At 37.1% G+C, this 15509-nt stretch overlaps 1 protein-coding gene across 1 annotated transcript; it reads left to right on the forward strand.

Annotated features, from left to right (window-relative positions):
- Positions 1-846: 846 nt before the first annotated feature.
- Positions 847-15299, forward strand: GTPBP8 (GTP binding protein 8 (putative)). Its single transcript, XM_045851207.1, has 6 exons — positions 847-1204; positions 5892-5990; positions 7602-7732; positions 8631-8730; positions 10275-10393; positions 13560-15299. The coding sequence occupies exons 1-6, from the start codon at positions 869-871 to the stop codon at positions 13630-13632; spliced, it is 858 nt and encodes a 285-aa protein (XP_045707163.1). The 5' UTR covers positions 847-868; the 3' UTR covers positions 13633-15299.
- The last annotated feature ends 210 nt before the right edge of the window (positions 15300-15509 follow it).

The raw sequence follows: 15509 nt of genomic DNA on the forward strand, positions 1-15509 counted from the left end.
GAAGTCATTGGTCCTTGTCATTGGTCCTGTACAAGAATCGCCCTGATTAGTCACTGGAATAACCTGGGGAATAGCTCGAGAGGCTGAGTTAAGATTGCTCTTCTGTTTTGTGCTGATGTTTCTGAAGATCTATATAATCTTTAAAGCAGGAATATCTTTTAGTTATTTATTTCATCATAACACCTGTGTCTCTCATTCCGGCGCTGATGAGTTTGAATTGCTTTGAGAATAAACTTTTGAAATAAGTTGTCCTTACGTAACTTCCATGAAATAACGAACAGAGTTGTTTCTGTGCAAAACTGTTTTTGCTTCTATTGTGTAAGAAATCTCTAAAACTCAATGACGGTTCCTGAAGCTACAGAGAAAGCATTTCTATAAACTGTCCCTTCTCTGTAAACCAGTTGCCATTCAACCACATTTCTCATCAGCTTTTTTCTGCATAAATGTCTTTCCTAGTGATGTGTACATCAACGTCAAAGATCCGTGAGACAACTATAAACTGTTCAGAGTATGCTGGCCTGAAATCCAGTCGAGCTTCACGTTTTCTCCTTCCCTTGAAACTTAGAGGCCACATAGGCAGGTATGCCTTTTGACCTCAGGAAATCAGTAAACAGCCTCCCCACAGCGACAAACAACTCAAAAGCCGTCATCAAGGGCAGAGTGTGGAAGGAATACAGCAGCGCGCCCCCCATCCTGTCCCCCACGTCCCCACCCGCTAGCCTCCGGCTCACTACAGGTGAGAACCTTAGAGTAGGAGCGGGAGAGCAAAGGAGACTACAATTCCCAGTAAGCTTAGAGGGAACGGGACCACGCACGCGCGGCCCAGAGGCTGGGAAAAAGGTCTTGCTGCAGCTTCTGAGAGAGAAAAATGGCAGCGCCCATGTTGCTACCTGGCCTGGGCAGGCTCTTTGAGATGCCAGCGGCGCTGGTGCACGTGAGCCGAGCTTACAGCAAGCCCCAGGCCTTCACGGAGGTTCTACAACTGCCAAAACGGCAATTGACGAAGTTTGTGTTCCCATTGCAGGAACTTCAGCGGCACCTCCTTTCCGACTCCACATCCGACCTTCACCTGAAGACCTTCGACCCGAGCCTGGAGGACCTCGCGAGGGCGGAGAGCTTCTTTACGGCCACTACGGGGAACCGCATCGAGTACCTCAGTTCCGCTGTGCGTCTGGACCACGCCCCGGACCTTCCCCGCCCTGAGGTGAGAGCGCTACTGCTGGCCAGCGGTGAGTGCTGGGGAAGGGGTTTTGCTTTCACCTATTTGTTGTCACAAAACGAGTGAGTTTTTCTAACTTATCACTAACTTAAGTAGAAAGTAAATCTAGTTTTAAGTATTTTGGTAATGAATATAGAAGACGTTACAAAGTTTAAAAATCTAAGGTAAGCATCCAAGATATTATGCTTTTATTTTTTTTCCTATTTAATTGACGTAGGGAAAACAAAGTGAAGACTATGAAAAGTATGATTTTCACAAACAATGTGATCTTTATCGATATGTAATTTTCACCGTATCTGAACTTCCTATGGTGTAAAAAGAATGATACATAGATGGCAGTAATGTAGATTTTTAAAAACTTTAGTGACATTCCATGATTGTACATTTTATGTATGTACAGCAGTTTACTAACATTTTGTTCTAAGACTCGTAAAAGAAACCTCAGCTCTTTACATACAGTAAGTTCTCACATATGATAGTTTCTTGGAAACTGGGACTGAAAGGGATATAACATAACCGAAATCAATTTTACCGAAGGCTAATTGATACCAACTAGTTAAGTTCCTATGGCTTTCTTGGTCCCCAAAACATCGCGTAACATCTAAATAAAGACCCCCCAAATTTATAATATTAAACATTGAAATGAATGTGAACTATACTTACATTTAAGATGAATAAAAACAAGTAAGGTAATTATTTTCCAATCCATTTATCCCAGTTTAGGGTATTGAGCTCTCCTGGCAGCTCAGAGCAGAAGGCAGGAACCAGCCCTGCACAGGAGCCATGCAGGGCCCACTCGCACACACCCACACTCACTCAGAGTGGGACTGTGGAGACTCGCAGGTCCACCTAACCATGCACAGCTTTGGGATGTGGAACTACCTGGAGAAAACCCACACATGGGGAGAACATGAAAACTCCACACAAACAATGGTCCTGGCTGTGAATTGATCCCCCACCCAACCCCCGCATCAATGTTATAACCAGACGACGTTGAACAAAAGGATGTTATTCAAGGACCTGCTGTTTTTGTAGTAATTGCTCCACTGCACTGAAAATTTTCCTCTACTATATTTAGAACTGCTGGAATTCAGAAACATATATATCATTTAGTGATTGTGACGTAGCATAACTTTTCGATTTAAGCTTTTAAATTACTGGACATTTTGTGTAATGTGTTTTTTAAAATTCAGTTTTATTATCTATAGATTATCATTGGATTTAATCTGGCAGAGCATTTGAAATTTATGCAGGCTTCAGATCAATTCATTTTGAAGGACTGACCCCAATTTTGCACAATATATAGCTTCCTGGCCCCTGCCTACTACATGCTACCTGATCATATTGATAACCAAAAATTTTCTTACAGATTTGCAAAACACGCCTCAATGAGTAGTACTGCCCTCATTTACAACCACTGGTTGGTATTGTACCACCTCCAATACCATGTTAAAAAGCAGAGGCATATGTATTGGCAATTATTACGAAGACTATTTTGTTGCTTTCTACACTGTAGAACAGCAATTTTTTTAATATATTTTATTGATTATGCTATTACAGTTGTCCCATTTTCCCCCTTCCACTCCCCTCCACCCTGCACTCCCCTCCCACCCACATTCCCCCCTTTAGTTCATGTCCATGGGTCATACATGTAAGTTCTTCGTCTTCTACATTTCCCATACTATTCTTACCCTTCCCCTGTCTATTTTCTACCTACCATCTATGCTACTTACTCTCCACACCTTTTCTCCCTCTCTCCTCCCCCCACTCCCCTGTTGCTAACCCTCCATGTGACCTCCATTTCTGTGGTTCTGTTCCTGTTCTAGTTGTTTGCTTAGTTTCTTTTGGTTTTGTTGTAGGTGTGGTTGTTAATAATTGTGAGTTTGCTGTCCTTTTACTATACATTTGTTTTATCTTCTTTTTCTTAGATAAGTCCCTTTAACATTTCATAAAATAAGGTCTTGGTGATGATGAACTCCTTTAACTTGACCTTCTCTGAGAAGCACTTTATTTCCCCTTCCATTCTAAATGAAAGCTTTGCTGGATGGATAGAGCAATCTTGGATGTAGGTCCTTGCTTTTCATGACTTGGAATACTTCTTTCCAGCCCCTTCTTGCCTGTAAGTTCTCTTGAGAAATCAGCTGACAGTCTTATGGAAACTCCTTTGTAGGTAACTGCCTCCTTATTTCTTGCTAAGGATTCTCTCCTTAATTTTAATCTTGGCTAATGTAATTATGATGTGCATTGGTGTGTTCCTTCTTGGGTCCAACTTCCTTGGGACTCTCTGAGCTTCCTGGACTTCCTGGAAGAAAGAAGCATTTCCTTTGCCAGATTGGAGAAGTTCTCCTTTATTATTTGTTCAAATAAGTTTTCAATTTCTTGCTCATCCTCTTCTCCTTCTGGTACCCCTATAATTCATATGTTGGAACGTTTCAAGATGTCCTGGAGGTTCCTAAGCCTCTCCTCATTTTTTTTGAATTCTTGTTTCTTCATTCTTTTCTGATTGGATGTTTCTTCCTTCTGGTCCACTCTATTGATTTGAGTGCCAGTTTCCTTCCCATCACTATTGGTTCCTTTGTACATTTTCCTTTATTTCACTTAGCATAGCCTTCATTTTTTCATCTAATTTGTGACCATATTCAACCAATTCTGTGAGCATCCTGATTATGTTTTTTTTTAAGGTTTTTTTTTAAGATTTTATTTATTTATTTTTAGAGAGGGAAGGGAGGGAGAAAGAGAGAGAGAGAGAAAGAGAGAGAAACATCAATGTGCGATTGCTGGGGGCCATGGCCTGCAACCCAGGCGTGTGCCCTGACTGGGAATTGAACCTGCGATGCTTTGATTCACAGCCCGCTTTCAATCCACTAAGCTACACCAGCCAGGGCTCTGATTACGTTTTTTGAACTGTGCCTCTGATAGGTTGGCTATCTCTTTACCACTTTGTTGTATTTTTTCTGGAGCTTTGATCTGTTCTTTCATTCGGGCCATTTTTTGTCTTGACACACCTGTTACGTAGTGAGGGGTGGAGCCTTAGGTGTTCACCAGGGCAGTGTAACCCACGTTGTTGGGTTATGACGCTGTATGTGGGAGAGGGGTCCAAGAGGGAACAATGATGCTTGCTCTGCTCTTTGCCAACTTTCAGTCACTTCCCCCGTCTTCCACAAGCAAACTGGGCCCTTCTGGTGCTGATTCCCATGTGGGTAGGTTTGTGTACGTTCTAGGACCCTGTGGGTCTCTCCAACGAACTTTTCTGTGAGGCTGGGAGTTCTCGCTCCCCCTTCGTTTCACCTGGTGTATCTGCATGGGAATTTGGGACCACCTGCTCCACCAGCTGCGGCCTTGCAGAGAGTCCTCTATGCTCTATTTCCCGCTGCCTGACTCTGCCTCTCCTACCAGTCTGGATGAACGTGTCTTCTTTAACTCCTTGGTTCAGACTTCCATACAGTTTGATTTTCTGTCAGTTCTGGTTGTTTTTTGTTTTTAAATTGTTGTTGTCCTTCTTTTGGTTGTGCGAGGAGGCATGGAATGTCTACCTATGCCTCCATTTTAGCCAGAAGTCACTAGAACAGCAATTTTCAACCACTGTAACCACAAGATGCACACTGGTATGCCACAAGAATTTTAAAGCATGCAAACCCTGACTTTTTACTCAGGGCCACTGACCTCTCTTCCCTTAGATTGTTAAAGAAAAAAATTACAACAGCCAACACAACAAGAGACATCCGATGTAAATGAATTATACCTATTTTTGTGTCAGATCAGCAAAAAAAATATTTTTGGTGTGCTGCAGAATTTTAGCAATTAGTTTATGTGTGCCATGAAATGAAAAAGTTTGAAAATCACCGCTATAGAGGACTAAAGGAGAAAAGTTCAATTGGAAGATGAGAGTTCAAGAAAAGGGAATAATCTCTTACAGTGTACTCTGCAAGTTTGTGGGGAAATGTGGGTCTAACTTAAAAAAGCAATTGTAAATATAGAATGCTTAATAAACATTGCAGATATTCTTAAGTACATGGTGTAATTAAAAGCACAGATTCTGAATATAGATGTCTTGAGTTCAAATTTTTAACTCCTTCACTTTCTAGCTGTTATTTAACCTCTTTCTACCTTATCATCTGTAAAATGGGGATAATAATATTGCCTATCTCATAGGGATGTTGTAAAAAGTAAATAAGGAAGTATATGTTAAATAGTTAGAATAGCACCTGGCACATTGAAATGATTCAGTAGGATAGTAGCTATATATTAGAATTTGAGGTTTGACTAAGTACAAGTCACTTTTCATGGCTAGGCAAGACCAAATAGTTTGACAGGTTTTTGCAGCTAATATATCATTAAATAAATAAACAAACAAATAAATAAGCTAGTACTCAATTATCTTTTTTCTTTTTAATTTTTATTGAATTTATTGGGGTGACATTGGTTAATAAAATTATAGGTTTCAGGTGTACAATTCTATAACACATCATCTGTATATTGTGTTGTGTATTCATCACCTAAAGTCATGTCCTTCCATCACTATCCCTTTTACCCTCTTCTAACTCCCCCTTCACCCTTTCCCTCTGGCAATCACCATACTGCTGTCTGTGTCTATGAGCTTATCAGGTTTTTTGGGTTTTGCTTAATGTCTTCACTTTTTTCACCCAATCCCCCTTCTTTTTTCTTTTATAAGGTGTGTTTTATAGGCAGAAGCAATGTTGGAAAATCCTCTCTAATAAAGGCTTTATTTTCACTGGCTCCAGAGGTTGAAGTCAGAGTCTCCAAAAAACCGGTATGTTAAAATAAAAAATCTGTATGAACTCTCTCTGAATTGACTAAGATGAATAATAAGTGCTGGGAAGTACAAGAAATCATAATTGCCAACTTCCTAGAAAAGTGATTTCTTTTAAACAAGTAGTAAAGGAATACATTTCATTAGTACCTGTGTATTTCTTTGATGAAAGGCAAAATACATTTAGATTTATTTTAGTAGTCTTGCCAGTATCTTGAGGAAATCTTCCTTGGTCTAAATTTTTTCCAAAGAGTTGTTCTGATGTTATTCTATAATTGCTTCTCCGAATGATCATCTTAGTTTTATACTGATTTCAGGGGAAACAGTTTTAAAGTATTTTTTTCCTCCTATAATCTTTTATACCTTGCTAATTGATACATATATACCAGTTTACCTGGGCCAAATTATGTGCTTATTATCCCAGCCAGTCTCCTGTAGTTGCTTTCTTTCATTTTCTAATTTTCTGTACTTCCTCCTCGATGATGCAGACTCCACCAATATCTAAGATACCTTCTTTTCAAAATTTGCCCACAGTTCCCCTCACCCTATTGCATATTCATGGCAAAACATTCCCACCAACCCAATGCTCACTGTCCCCTTTCCTTGCATTAGAATTCTTCTAGGAGGCTTCACTAGTCCTTTCTTGCTGTCCACTTCTTCATTTAGTTGATTCCCTGTCTCTGTCACTAATGATTGTTGTCATTCATTAATCCTCCTGCCCTTACCCCTGCCCTGCCTCACCAAGTAACCCAGCTAAACTCTCACTCCTAGGTAGCGTGGTTCCCTTCCTGCTTTGAGAGGATGATGCAAGGAATGTATTTTTGACATTCCTAATTCTAAAATCGTTTTCCTATAGATAGACACATAGCTGACTGGGAACCTAAGGACCATCTATAAAGTCTTTCCTCTGAAAATACTTGTTCCAAGTTCCAAACAACTGACTTTTTAAAAGTATTTATCTTAATCTTTCCTTGCCCGATTAGTGTCTATGGACACAAAATCATGAACAAACCACTTACCATCTGTACATCAATTTTGGTTGCACAGATATTTCATAATGCTGTACATACTTTTTAGAAATGGTTTTGAAAACCCATCTAATGAAACATGCAAGCCATGTTCATTTTAGGGATGCAGTAATCTAGGTATGATAAACTATCAGGCTTTGCACCTGGGTTGTATGACTATATGACTAACAGTAAGCATTTAGTTTAGCTTACCTGCTCCATAATTCATTTCTTCTTAGAAATATATTACTCATAAGAGAATATTGACTAGAATAGTCACACCATTTAGAACAGGTTAACTTTTTCACTGAGAGAGAACTAATGAAATAGGGAAGACTCCAAAATATTTTGCCTACATATTTCTAATATGGAATCTAAAGTTCTTAAGTCATATTTCTCTTAAAATTATGAATTGGAGAGAAGTAGTATCACTTAAGCCTATCTCCAGCCACTTCTGTCTTCTTTTCCTAGTCATTGTCAGCATAACTGGGATTATATACATAATACTTACACATGCTAATAAGTGTGCCTATACAGAAAATATTTTGAATTATGAAATATAAAGGACATATTTTAAGGAAGCTTTCATATTTCCATTTATCAGGGTCACACGAAGAAAATGAATTTTTTTAAAGTCGGAAGATATTTCACATTGGTGGACATGCCAGGTTATGGCTATAGAGCACCTGAAGATTTTGTTGATATGGTAGAGACCTATCTAAAAGAACGAAAGAAGTAAGGAAAAAAATTTTTATATTAGTTATACATTTAACCCAAAAGCCTATTTTTATTATTCTCATAATGTTTTACAACACAGTATTTAAAACCATGGTATTTTCTGCTTGCTTTGTTTTTCCCTGTAAGTTGGCTTTATCTTAAATTCAAGTGTTTTTCTAAATTGAGACTACAAATAGTACTTCAGCAGAGTTTAAAATTTTTTTATACCGGACTGTTAGATGGCGGCTAACTTTGGAAATGAGAACTGTTGGTTAATGTGGCATTTACCAAATTCAAATACACTTCTGTAAACTCCAATCATTCTTAAAGTACTCCTGACATCACATCCTCTGTAAATGTTATATATTTTTTTTGTCTCCCTAGGTAGTCAAATGGTAGCTGTATGTTTCAAGCTTTGCACAGATACAGAAACATTTGTTAAATTTTTGAAGTATAAAAAAGTGTTAGCAAGTATCTTTTTTATTGTGGCTTTATATAGAAACTAAGATGAAATATTTACACAAGGAAATACAAAATATAGTGTGTCTGGTTTGTGTTATCTGTTAGACTTAAAATGATATTTGTTAATTGATATTTTAATGAAAATATAGTTAATTGGGTCTATGTCTCTTTCTCCCACTAGAGTTCAAGCTCTTAGAGGAAGGGGCTCACTCACCTTTGTAACCAGTCCCAAGTACATTGTCACGTTCAACTCATGCTACTGAAATAAATGGATATTTAATGAACTTAGTTAACTATTGGACTGTAGTACGGACTTCCTGGTGAACTGAAAGTTCCTTCTTATCTAAAGAAATTTTTAAATTGTAGATTGAAAATTAGTCAAAGGAAAGTGAGGGTTGGGGAGAAATAAATGAATTTCATATTGCCTTTCATCTTTATTTCTGCATTCTTACAGTTTGGTGAGAACATTTTTGTTAGTGGATAGCGTTGTCGGAATTCAAAAAGCAGACAGTATTGCCGTAGAAATGTGTGAAGAGCTTGCGTTACCTTATGTGGTAAGTATTTCTTTTGAATTATGGTTGCAGTTAGAAATACCAGTTCTCTGTGTGTGTATCTGTCTTTTTAATGAATAAATAGGTCTTACCTCTTGAAGAGATAAAGGAACATCTTTTTAATTGTTTGGCCATTGATAAAATAAGTTCTGTGCTACTTTTCTCTAAGCTCTAAGTTTTCAAAATTATAGTCAAAGTAAAGTTTTTTAAGCTATTTATTTAGTGTTTATAGGTGCTTTTATGATTTTTTTAATGGCAATATCAACATTTGTCTAAAATGTGTTAGTAGCTCTTTAACAGCAGCTTAGCAGATAGTACTTATCAGTATGTAAATAAAACTGCAACTGAAAATTTGCTAAGCTAATTTGGAATTTTAGAACCATTATAAGAAGATAGTAGGCTCTAGCACATACAAGTAGGATTCTTATACTGTATTCTTAAAGAAAACAAAATTTCTTCTGGATATATTTTACTAGTGTTCTTTCTGTTATTTGCTCTAGAGTAGAATATAGATTAGTAGGTTGGTATCCACATTTATTTTGCCTTTTGAGTTTTCCAAATAAAATAGCACTCTTAAGGAAAAGTGGAGAACTCATTGACTATAATTTTGTTTTTAAAAAATGTCAGAAAACCGCTAAAATGTAGCAGTGGAGTGTAATGAAAATCAAACCATGTTACTAGTCAGCACCTTTTTTATGTTCTTAGAGTTATGGAGTTCTTAAGGTTTGCAAAGCCCTGTGAGGCATTAGTGATAACCTATAGTTATCAGGAGCCAAAGGGTTGATAAACATAGTCTACGTAGTACACATGCGATGAGTCAGGAAGTTTCATTTTATAGAAATTCCCAGGAAAATCTGATAGATCAAGGTTTTACTTTTTAATGGATTTTGTAATCAAGCCACACCTTGACCCTCCTCTGGAATGTCATTGTCTTTGAATAGGTAAATTTTAATCAGAGTAATTATTTACTAGTAAACCTAGAAAATTTGAGGCTTAACTTGGAGTATAACTGTGTATAACTTGGAATCATGGATACAACCTACAAACAGCCTGATTTCTAATTTTTCCTTTAGATTATTACATGTAAGATGGAACCATTTTGTTGATCAAAAATAATTATAAGTTGGCAATTTTATATGAATCAACGTAATCATGCTCATTTACATATTGAATATCTTCAACCACAAGACATATAGTGATCATATGAAACATTTGGTTTATGGTGGTTACAAATATGGCTCCAGGGTCCTTTTCACTGGTTTTGAATTCAAGATACTATAGTCCTGTGCAGTTCAAGCACCATTAAACAGCAAACACATAGTGCATGCTTTATACATTGTACACACAGGACTATACAATAACCTATTTAATCTTCACAGTAACTCATTTAGCACACATTGCTTTTATTTTATAGATGGGGAAACAAGTACAAAGAGATTAAGAAACTTAAAAGGTCCCCTAGTTATTGAGAATTTGTAGCTAAAATGTGTAAAACTATATATTAAAAATACTTTATTTCTAATGCTTAAATATTTGTTTTCTTGCAGATGGTATTAACAAAAATTGACAAATCTTCCACAGGACATCTTCTAAAACAAGTGCTTCAGATCCAGAAATTTGTTAACACTAAAACACAAGGATGTTTTCCTCAGTTGTTTCCTGTAAGGTAAGAGTTGAATTGTTTTCATAGCTTCGTGTACTGACCACCTTTATTATTATATCAGTATTTCTTATCACTTCTTGGCCTTTTGGCTAAGATCAAGTGCAAATCAGTATTCGTTAAATTGAGGTATCACTTAAATGAGGGAAATTTGGAAGACTATGTATGCACTTAGTTATGGTTTATTGGTACAACCCATCAGTACTTTTATTTTTCTCTTCCCTCTACTCTTGTTTCCTTCTGCAGATTTTGCTGTACCTTCGTTCTCTTTCCTCCTTAGCCTAGCTCAGCCCTACACCACAGCAGAAGTGAAAACTTTGTACTTTTTAGAATCAGCTAAATAACAACCACAATAAAGGTACTACCATCCCTTTCTCAGCTTCACAGAAAAACAATTTATCTTTATGGTAGAAAACTCATTCAGGCTGTGAGGGATAAAAATGTTCCTTTAAAAGGACCACATGTAAAGAAGAAGTACTTCATATAAATTAGAATTAAGCATTGGTAGCAGATGGAATGGTTATATCCTGAGCTGGCAGTTTTTCAGATATTAGATGTGGTTTAGCAATGAAGCATGAGTTTTTACTTTCAGTATATACCTTGGACACAGTAAGTACCTGTATTGTTGCAGAGACAGAGTGTACTCCCCTATGATTTTCTTATTCTAACTTCTTTGGGAAAAGCACTATGGGCGTTGCTATGAAAAATAATGAAACCAAGTAACAGATACGAAACTGTTCATTCTACATCCTACCAATGCAAATCACATTTAAATTGTTTGTAATTATGAACATGCCTGTCAAAATCCCTCTTCATCATTCCTACAAAATGCTCTTCTCCTTTTACTACTTTTCAAGATACAGAGTATGTATCCTGTTCATTTGTCTGTGTCCCATATATACAAGAAACTCCTGGGGGCAGGAACTAAATCCTTATTCTTCTTAGAGCCCTGAGCATTGTCATAGAAAAACAGATATTTCTTTTAACTATTTAATAATAAAGAAGTGATACTTCAACTAAAAGGCAATCAAACATAAGATGTGCAAATTATGCCTTAATAGCAGCATTTATTTAAAAAAAGTAAGTTTTAGTTGATTGGAAGCTTAGTTTGAATTAACAGTATAATAAGGCTAGGGGAGAACCGACAGTGTTTTCTTGAGCTACAAGTAATGGAATTAGTGTTTAAAACAAGGGAATAATCAAGCAGTAGTCATACACTGCTGAGCTGTATGTCACCAGACTAATCAAGTTAAGGTCCTGGCTCCACATTAAGAACAACTAGAGCTATCTGATGGTCTTAGGGGAGGTTATGTCACTGGATCATTCAAAGCACTTAACTGATTCTCACAGTAACATCCCTATTTCATGGTTACAAGTCAGAGACGTAAAGTGAGTTCAGAGAGGTATTGGCTGTGATAGAAAGAGCATGAGCCGTTGAGTCAGGCCATGGTTTTGTGTAGTTCTTCTACTTATAGTTTTTAAAGCAACTTACTTCATTTTCTGAGTCTTTTCTCACTAGTAAAAATGATTGTTAGAAGGATTAAATAAAATGTATTGTGACTGATGTACTCATAATATAATAAATGTTAGTTTCCTTCCTTGACAAAGGTCAGTCAGTAAATGGCAGGGTCAGGCCAACAATTCAGAATATCAGGTTCCTAGTATATCTTAGAGGCATTCCCTTCTTTAAATATGCCAGCATTCTCTGCTGCATAACCCTGGGAAGACTGCTGCTATGGACTACTCACCTTAAGTGACCATGGCAGTGTAGAAGCCACACAGCACTTAAAGGCTAAGAACTGAGACACAGGGGCCTGCTGACTTTCAAGAACACCAGTGTTCTCTCTACCACCGTGACCACATACAGGAAATCAGCAGGCTGTACTCTGTAGTTTTCAAAATCCAATTCAGAAAGTAGAGTTACATTAATCCTTGCTTTTACTAGCATCATTAAACCCCAGTCCATCCCTCCAGATGGAGTGTGGCCTATTCACAGAATTATTATAAAGTAAGTTAGCTTTTATTTCCTTCTCTTCCTGTATGATCTTGATAGGACAAAGGTAGAAATGTGAGTAGATATGTAGTCCAGAGAAGTTTGGCCTCTCAGCCTATAGGCAAAAGTTAAGTGCTAACCTTCATGTCTGAACTCTACCCAAGCTGGGTGGAGAAGTATAAATGGTGAAAGGCTTCTAAAGATTGATGCTGGGATCAGTCTGTTGTTATAAACTGTATAGGGTAAGTATGTAAGTAGGCACAGTATAATTGCTTCTGTGGTTTTCTATGTAGTGAAAATTTCCAAGCAAATAAGAACTGATCATGACGACAAAGAAAATTATGAGTTGACAGAAATATTGCAGATGAGTTCAAGGTGTCACAGTTTGTGTGTAGACTATCTAATCTGTAGCTCTCCTTTAAACTCTATATGTATAACTTCATTTATAGTCCAAGAATCATTATGGGCTATTCTCGAGCAAACAGGTTTGGTCAAAAAGTCCAAAATGCTGTACCTTATATCAAGGGAGTCAGCAATGCTATAGTTAATAATACTGTATTGCATATTTGAAAATTACTAAGAGAATAGATCTTGAAAATCCTCATCACAAGAAAAAAATGTGACTATGTACAGTGATGGATGTTAACTAGACTTTTGTAATCATTTTGCAATATATACACTCACTCATTGTGTTGTATACCTGAAACTGGTATGTTATATGTCAATTATTCCTCCATAAGAAAGTTAAAAACAACTTTTCAACTGGCAAAAAAAAAGTGGTAGATGTGGTGAGATTTTTAGAATCATGAAGGAAATAGAGCCGATAGCGCAGACCACTAGATTTAGAATACCACAAGTGGCCGAGAGAAGAAAGGAAAGGCAGGACAAATTAAGATGTTGTTTCATACATGGAACCCACAGCTCATAAACAATTTTTTTATTTTTTAATATATAATCTTTATTATATTTTTGTATTACCATTAGGTCCCTTTAAATCCCCTTCTCCCTGCAGTCACCACACTGTTGTCCATCCATGTCCATGAGTCTTTTTTTTTTTTTTTTGCTCAATCCCTCTACCACCTTTCCTCCCCCATGTACACAATTGTTTTTAATTAGGTGAATTCAGATGTTACTGCCTCTGAAGTACAGAAGAAAATTATTTTTCTTTTCTTTTCACAGTGCTGTGACCTATTCTGGAATCCATCTGTTGAGATGCTTTATAGCAAATATAACAGGACATCTTAAGACTTAATGGTGTCTAGTTGAGCTGAAGACTCAAAATTTTTTATGCCAACTGGAGCTAAACACCTAGAATTTCAGCATTGTTTTAAATGTTGCATGTCTATAATCTGCAGGGGATCAGTTCACCTCTTACCAAAGCAGGAATGAATTCTGTGCCTGGCAGGGGGGTGGTTTATAAATGATTGAATTATGCCTTCATTAGAACAGGTGCTAGCAGTTTTTCTTATTTTAACAAACTGACAAGAGCGGCATATAAAAGTCCATAAGGTGAAAACCTGTTTACTACTGTGTAGAGAAGGGTTTCCATGTTACTTATTGGGCTCTGTTTTTTAAAGAAAATGTCTATTATGCATATTTTTAAATATTAAAATGGAATAGGTCAAAAAGGGGTTAGCTTTCTGTTAAGGACTGATAGGTAAATCGAAGATAAATGCTCCTATTTGTATGCCTATAATTTATCTATTTTCTGAATCCTTATTTGAATTTTTAAATTATTATTGATAAAATTTTAGTCAGTGCATGCTGGAAATACCAGTAAATTCAGTCTGGGGTCAGTTACCTTCAGCTTCACAAGGGATTCAGAATCAGAAGACCAGAATTTAAGTTCCAGTTCTATTATTTTTTTTATATGCTGGACCTTGATTTCTTGAGCTCCATTTGTAACTCTAACCTCACAAGCTATGAAGATGAAAGCAGTGTATGCGAAAAGGACATTTTCATATTCTGCATATTCATAAAGGGAAACCAATCCAAGAATACAGCTAAATGCACAGGTAGATTTATCACAGAAAATATCTTATCATGGAGGAAGCAACATTTTCTCTAGTGAAAAACAAAAAAACAAAAATAATAGTTCTGAGAAAACTGGTTTGCAAAGCATGAGAATAAAGTTGATGGGACTATTTAGAATCAGTACATTAAGATTCACAATGGGAAGATAAAGCCTTAACTTTGAACTAAAGTTAATGGAAAAGATTTTTATGAAGATGCTACTGCCTTTTCATATAAGTGGCTTAGTTTTTCAAAGTGAAGCTGAATATTATAACGTTGTAGCAACAGCTCTGAATTAAAGAAATTAAGACTGTAAAAATTTTGTGGCTTTTTTAGAAAATTCAATTTGAATATATTTTCAGTTTTCTAATTGATAGCACTGGTCTTTTCTAACCATCAGCATTTTAAGCTTAAAAAACACACACACACACACAAAAAACACTTTATTTGATCATTTGCAAAGTAAAATATATGGTGACAACAGAATTACCTTTCTTAGAAGTCATCTTTCTGTTTGCCTGTGTTACTTTACCGCTTATCCTAGCCTTGGTTCTCCTAAAAGCATAGCTTGAGACTGGCATGCAATAGTTTATTTAGGATGTGATCCCAAGGAACAAGGATGATGGGGAAATGAAACAGAAGGAAGGAAAGCTCATCAAGGATGCACTGAGTTGGATACCACATAAGCACTAGTACTTGATTTTGAGGGACCTTCTGAGCAGCTTATGAAATGTGCTTCTGAATTGTCTTTGAAGGAGGAAAGGGTGACCCCACACCTCTTCCAAGTCAATGCGCCCAGGTGCCAAGAAGTTTCTGCAGCTTGGTCAAAAGCCAGGCAGCAGCCCTGGCTGGCATAGCTCAGTGGATTGAGCACGGGCTGGGAACCAAAGTGTCCCAGGTTCGATTCCTAGCTAGGGTCCATTCCTGGGTTGCAGGCCATAACCCCCAGCAACCGCACATTGATGTTTCTCGCGTGCTCGCTCTCGCTCTCTCTCGCGCTCTCTCTCTCTCTCTCTCTCTCTCTCTCTCTCTCTCTCTCTCTCTCTCTCTCTCCCCACCTCCCTTCCCTCCCTAAAAGTAAATAAATAAAATCTTTAAAAAAAGTGTCAAGATAAT

This window comes from Phyllostomus hastatus, unplaced genomic scaffold (assembly GCF_019186645.2).
Source record: "Phyllostomus hastatus isolate PE091 unplaced genomic scaffold, TTU_PhHast_1.1 phas_contig_86, whole genome shotgun sequence".
NCBI classification, from domain to species: domain Eukaryota; kingdom Metazoa; phylum Chordata; class Mammalia; order Chiroptera; family Phyllostomidae; genus Phyllostomus; species Phyllostomus hastatus.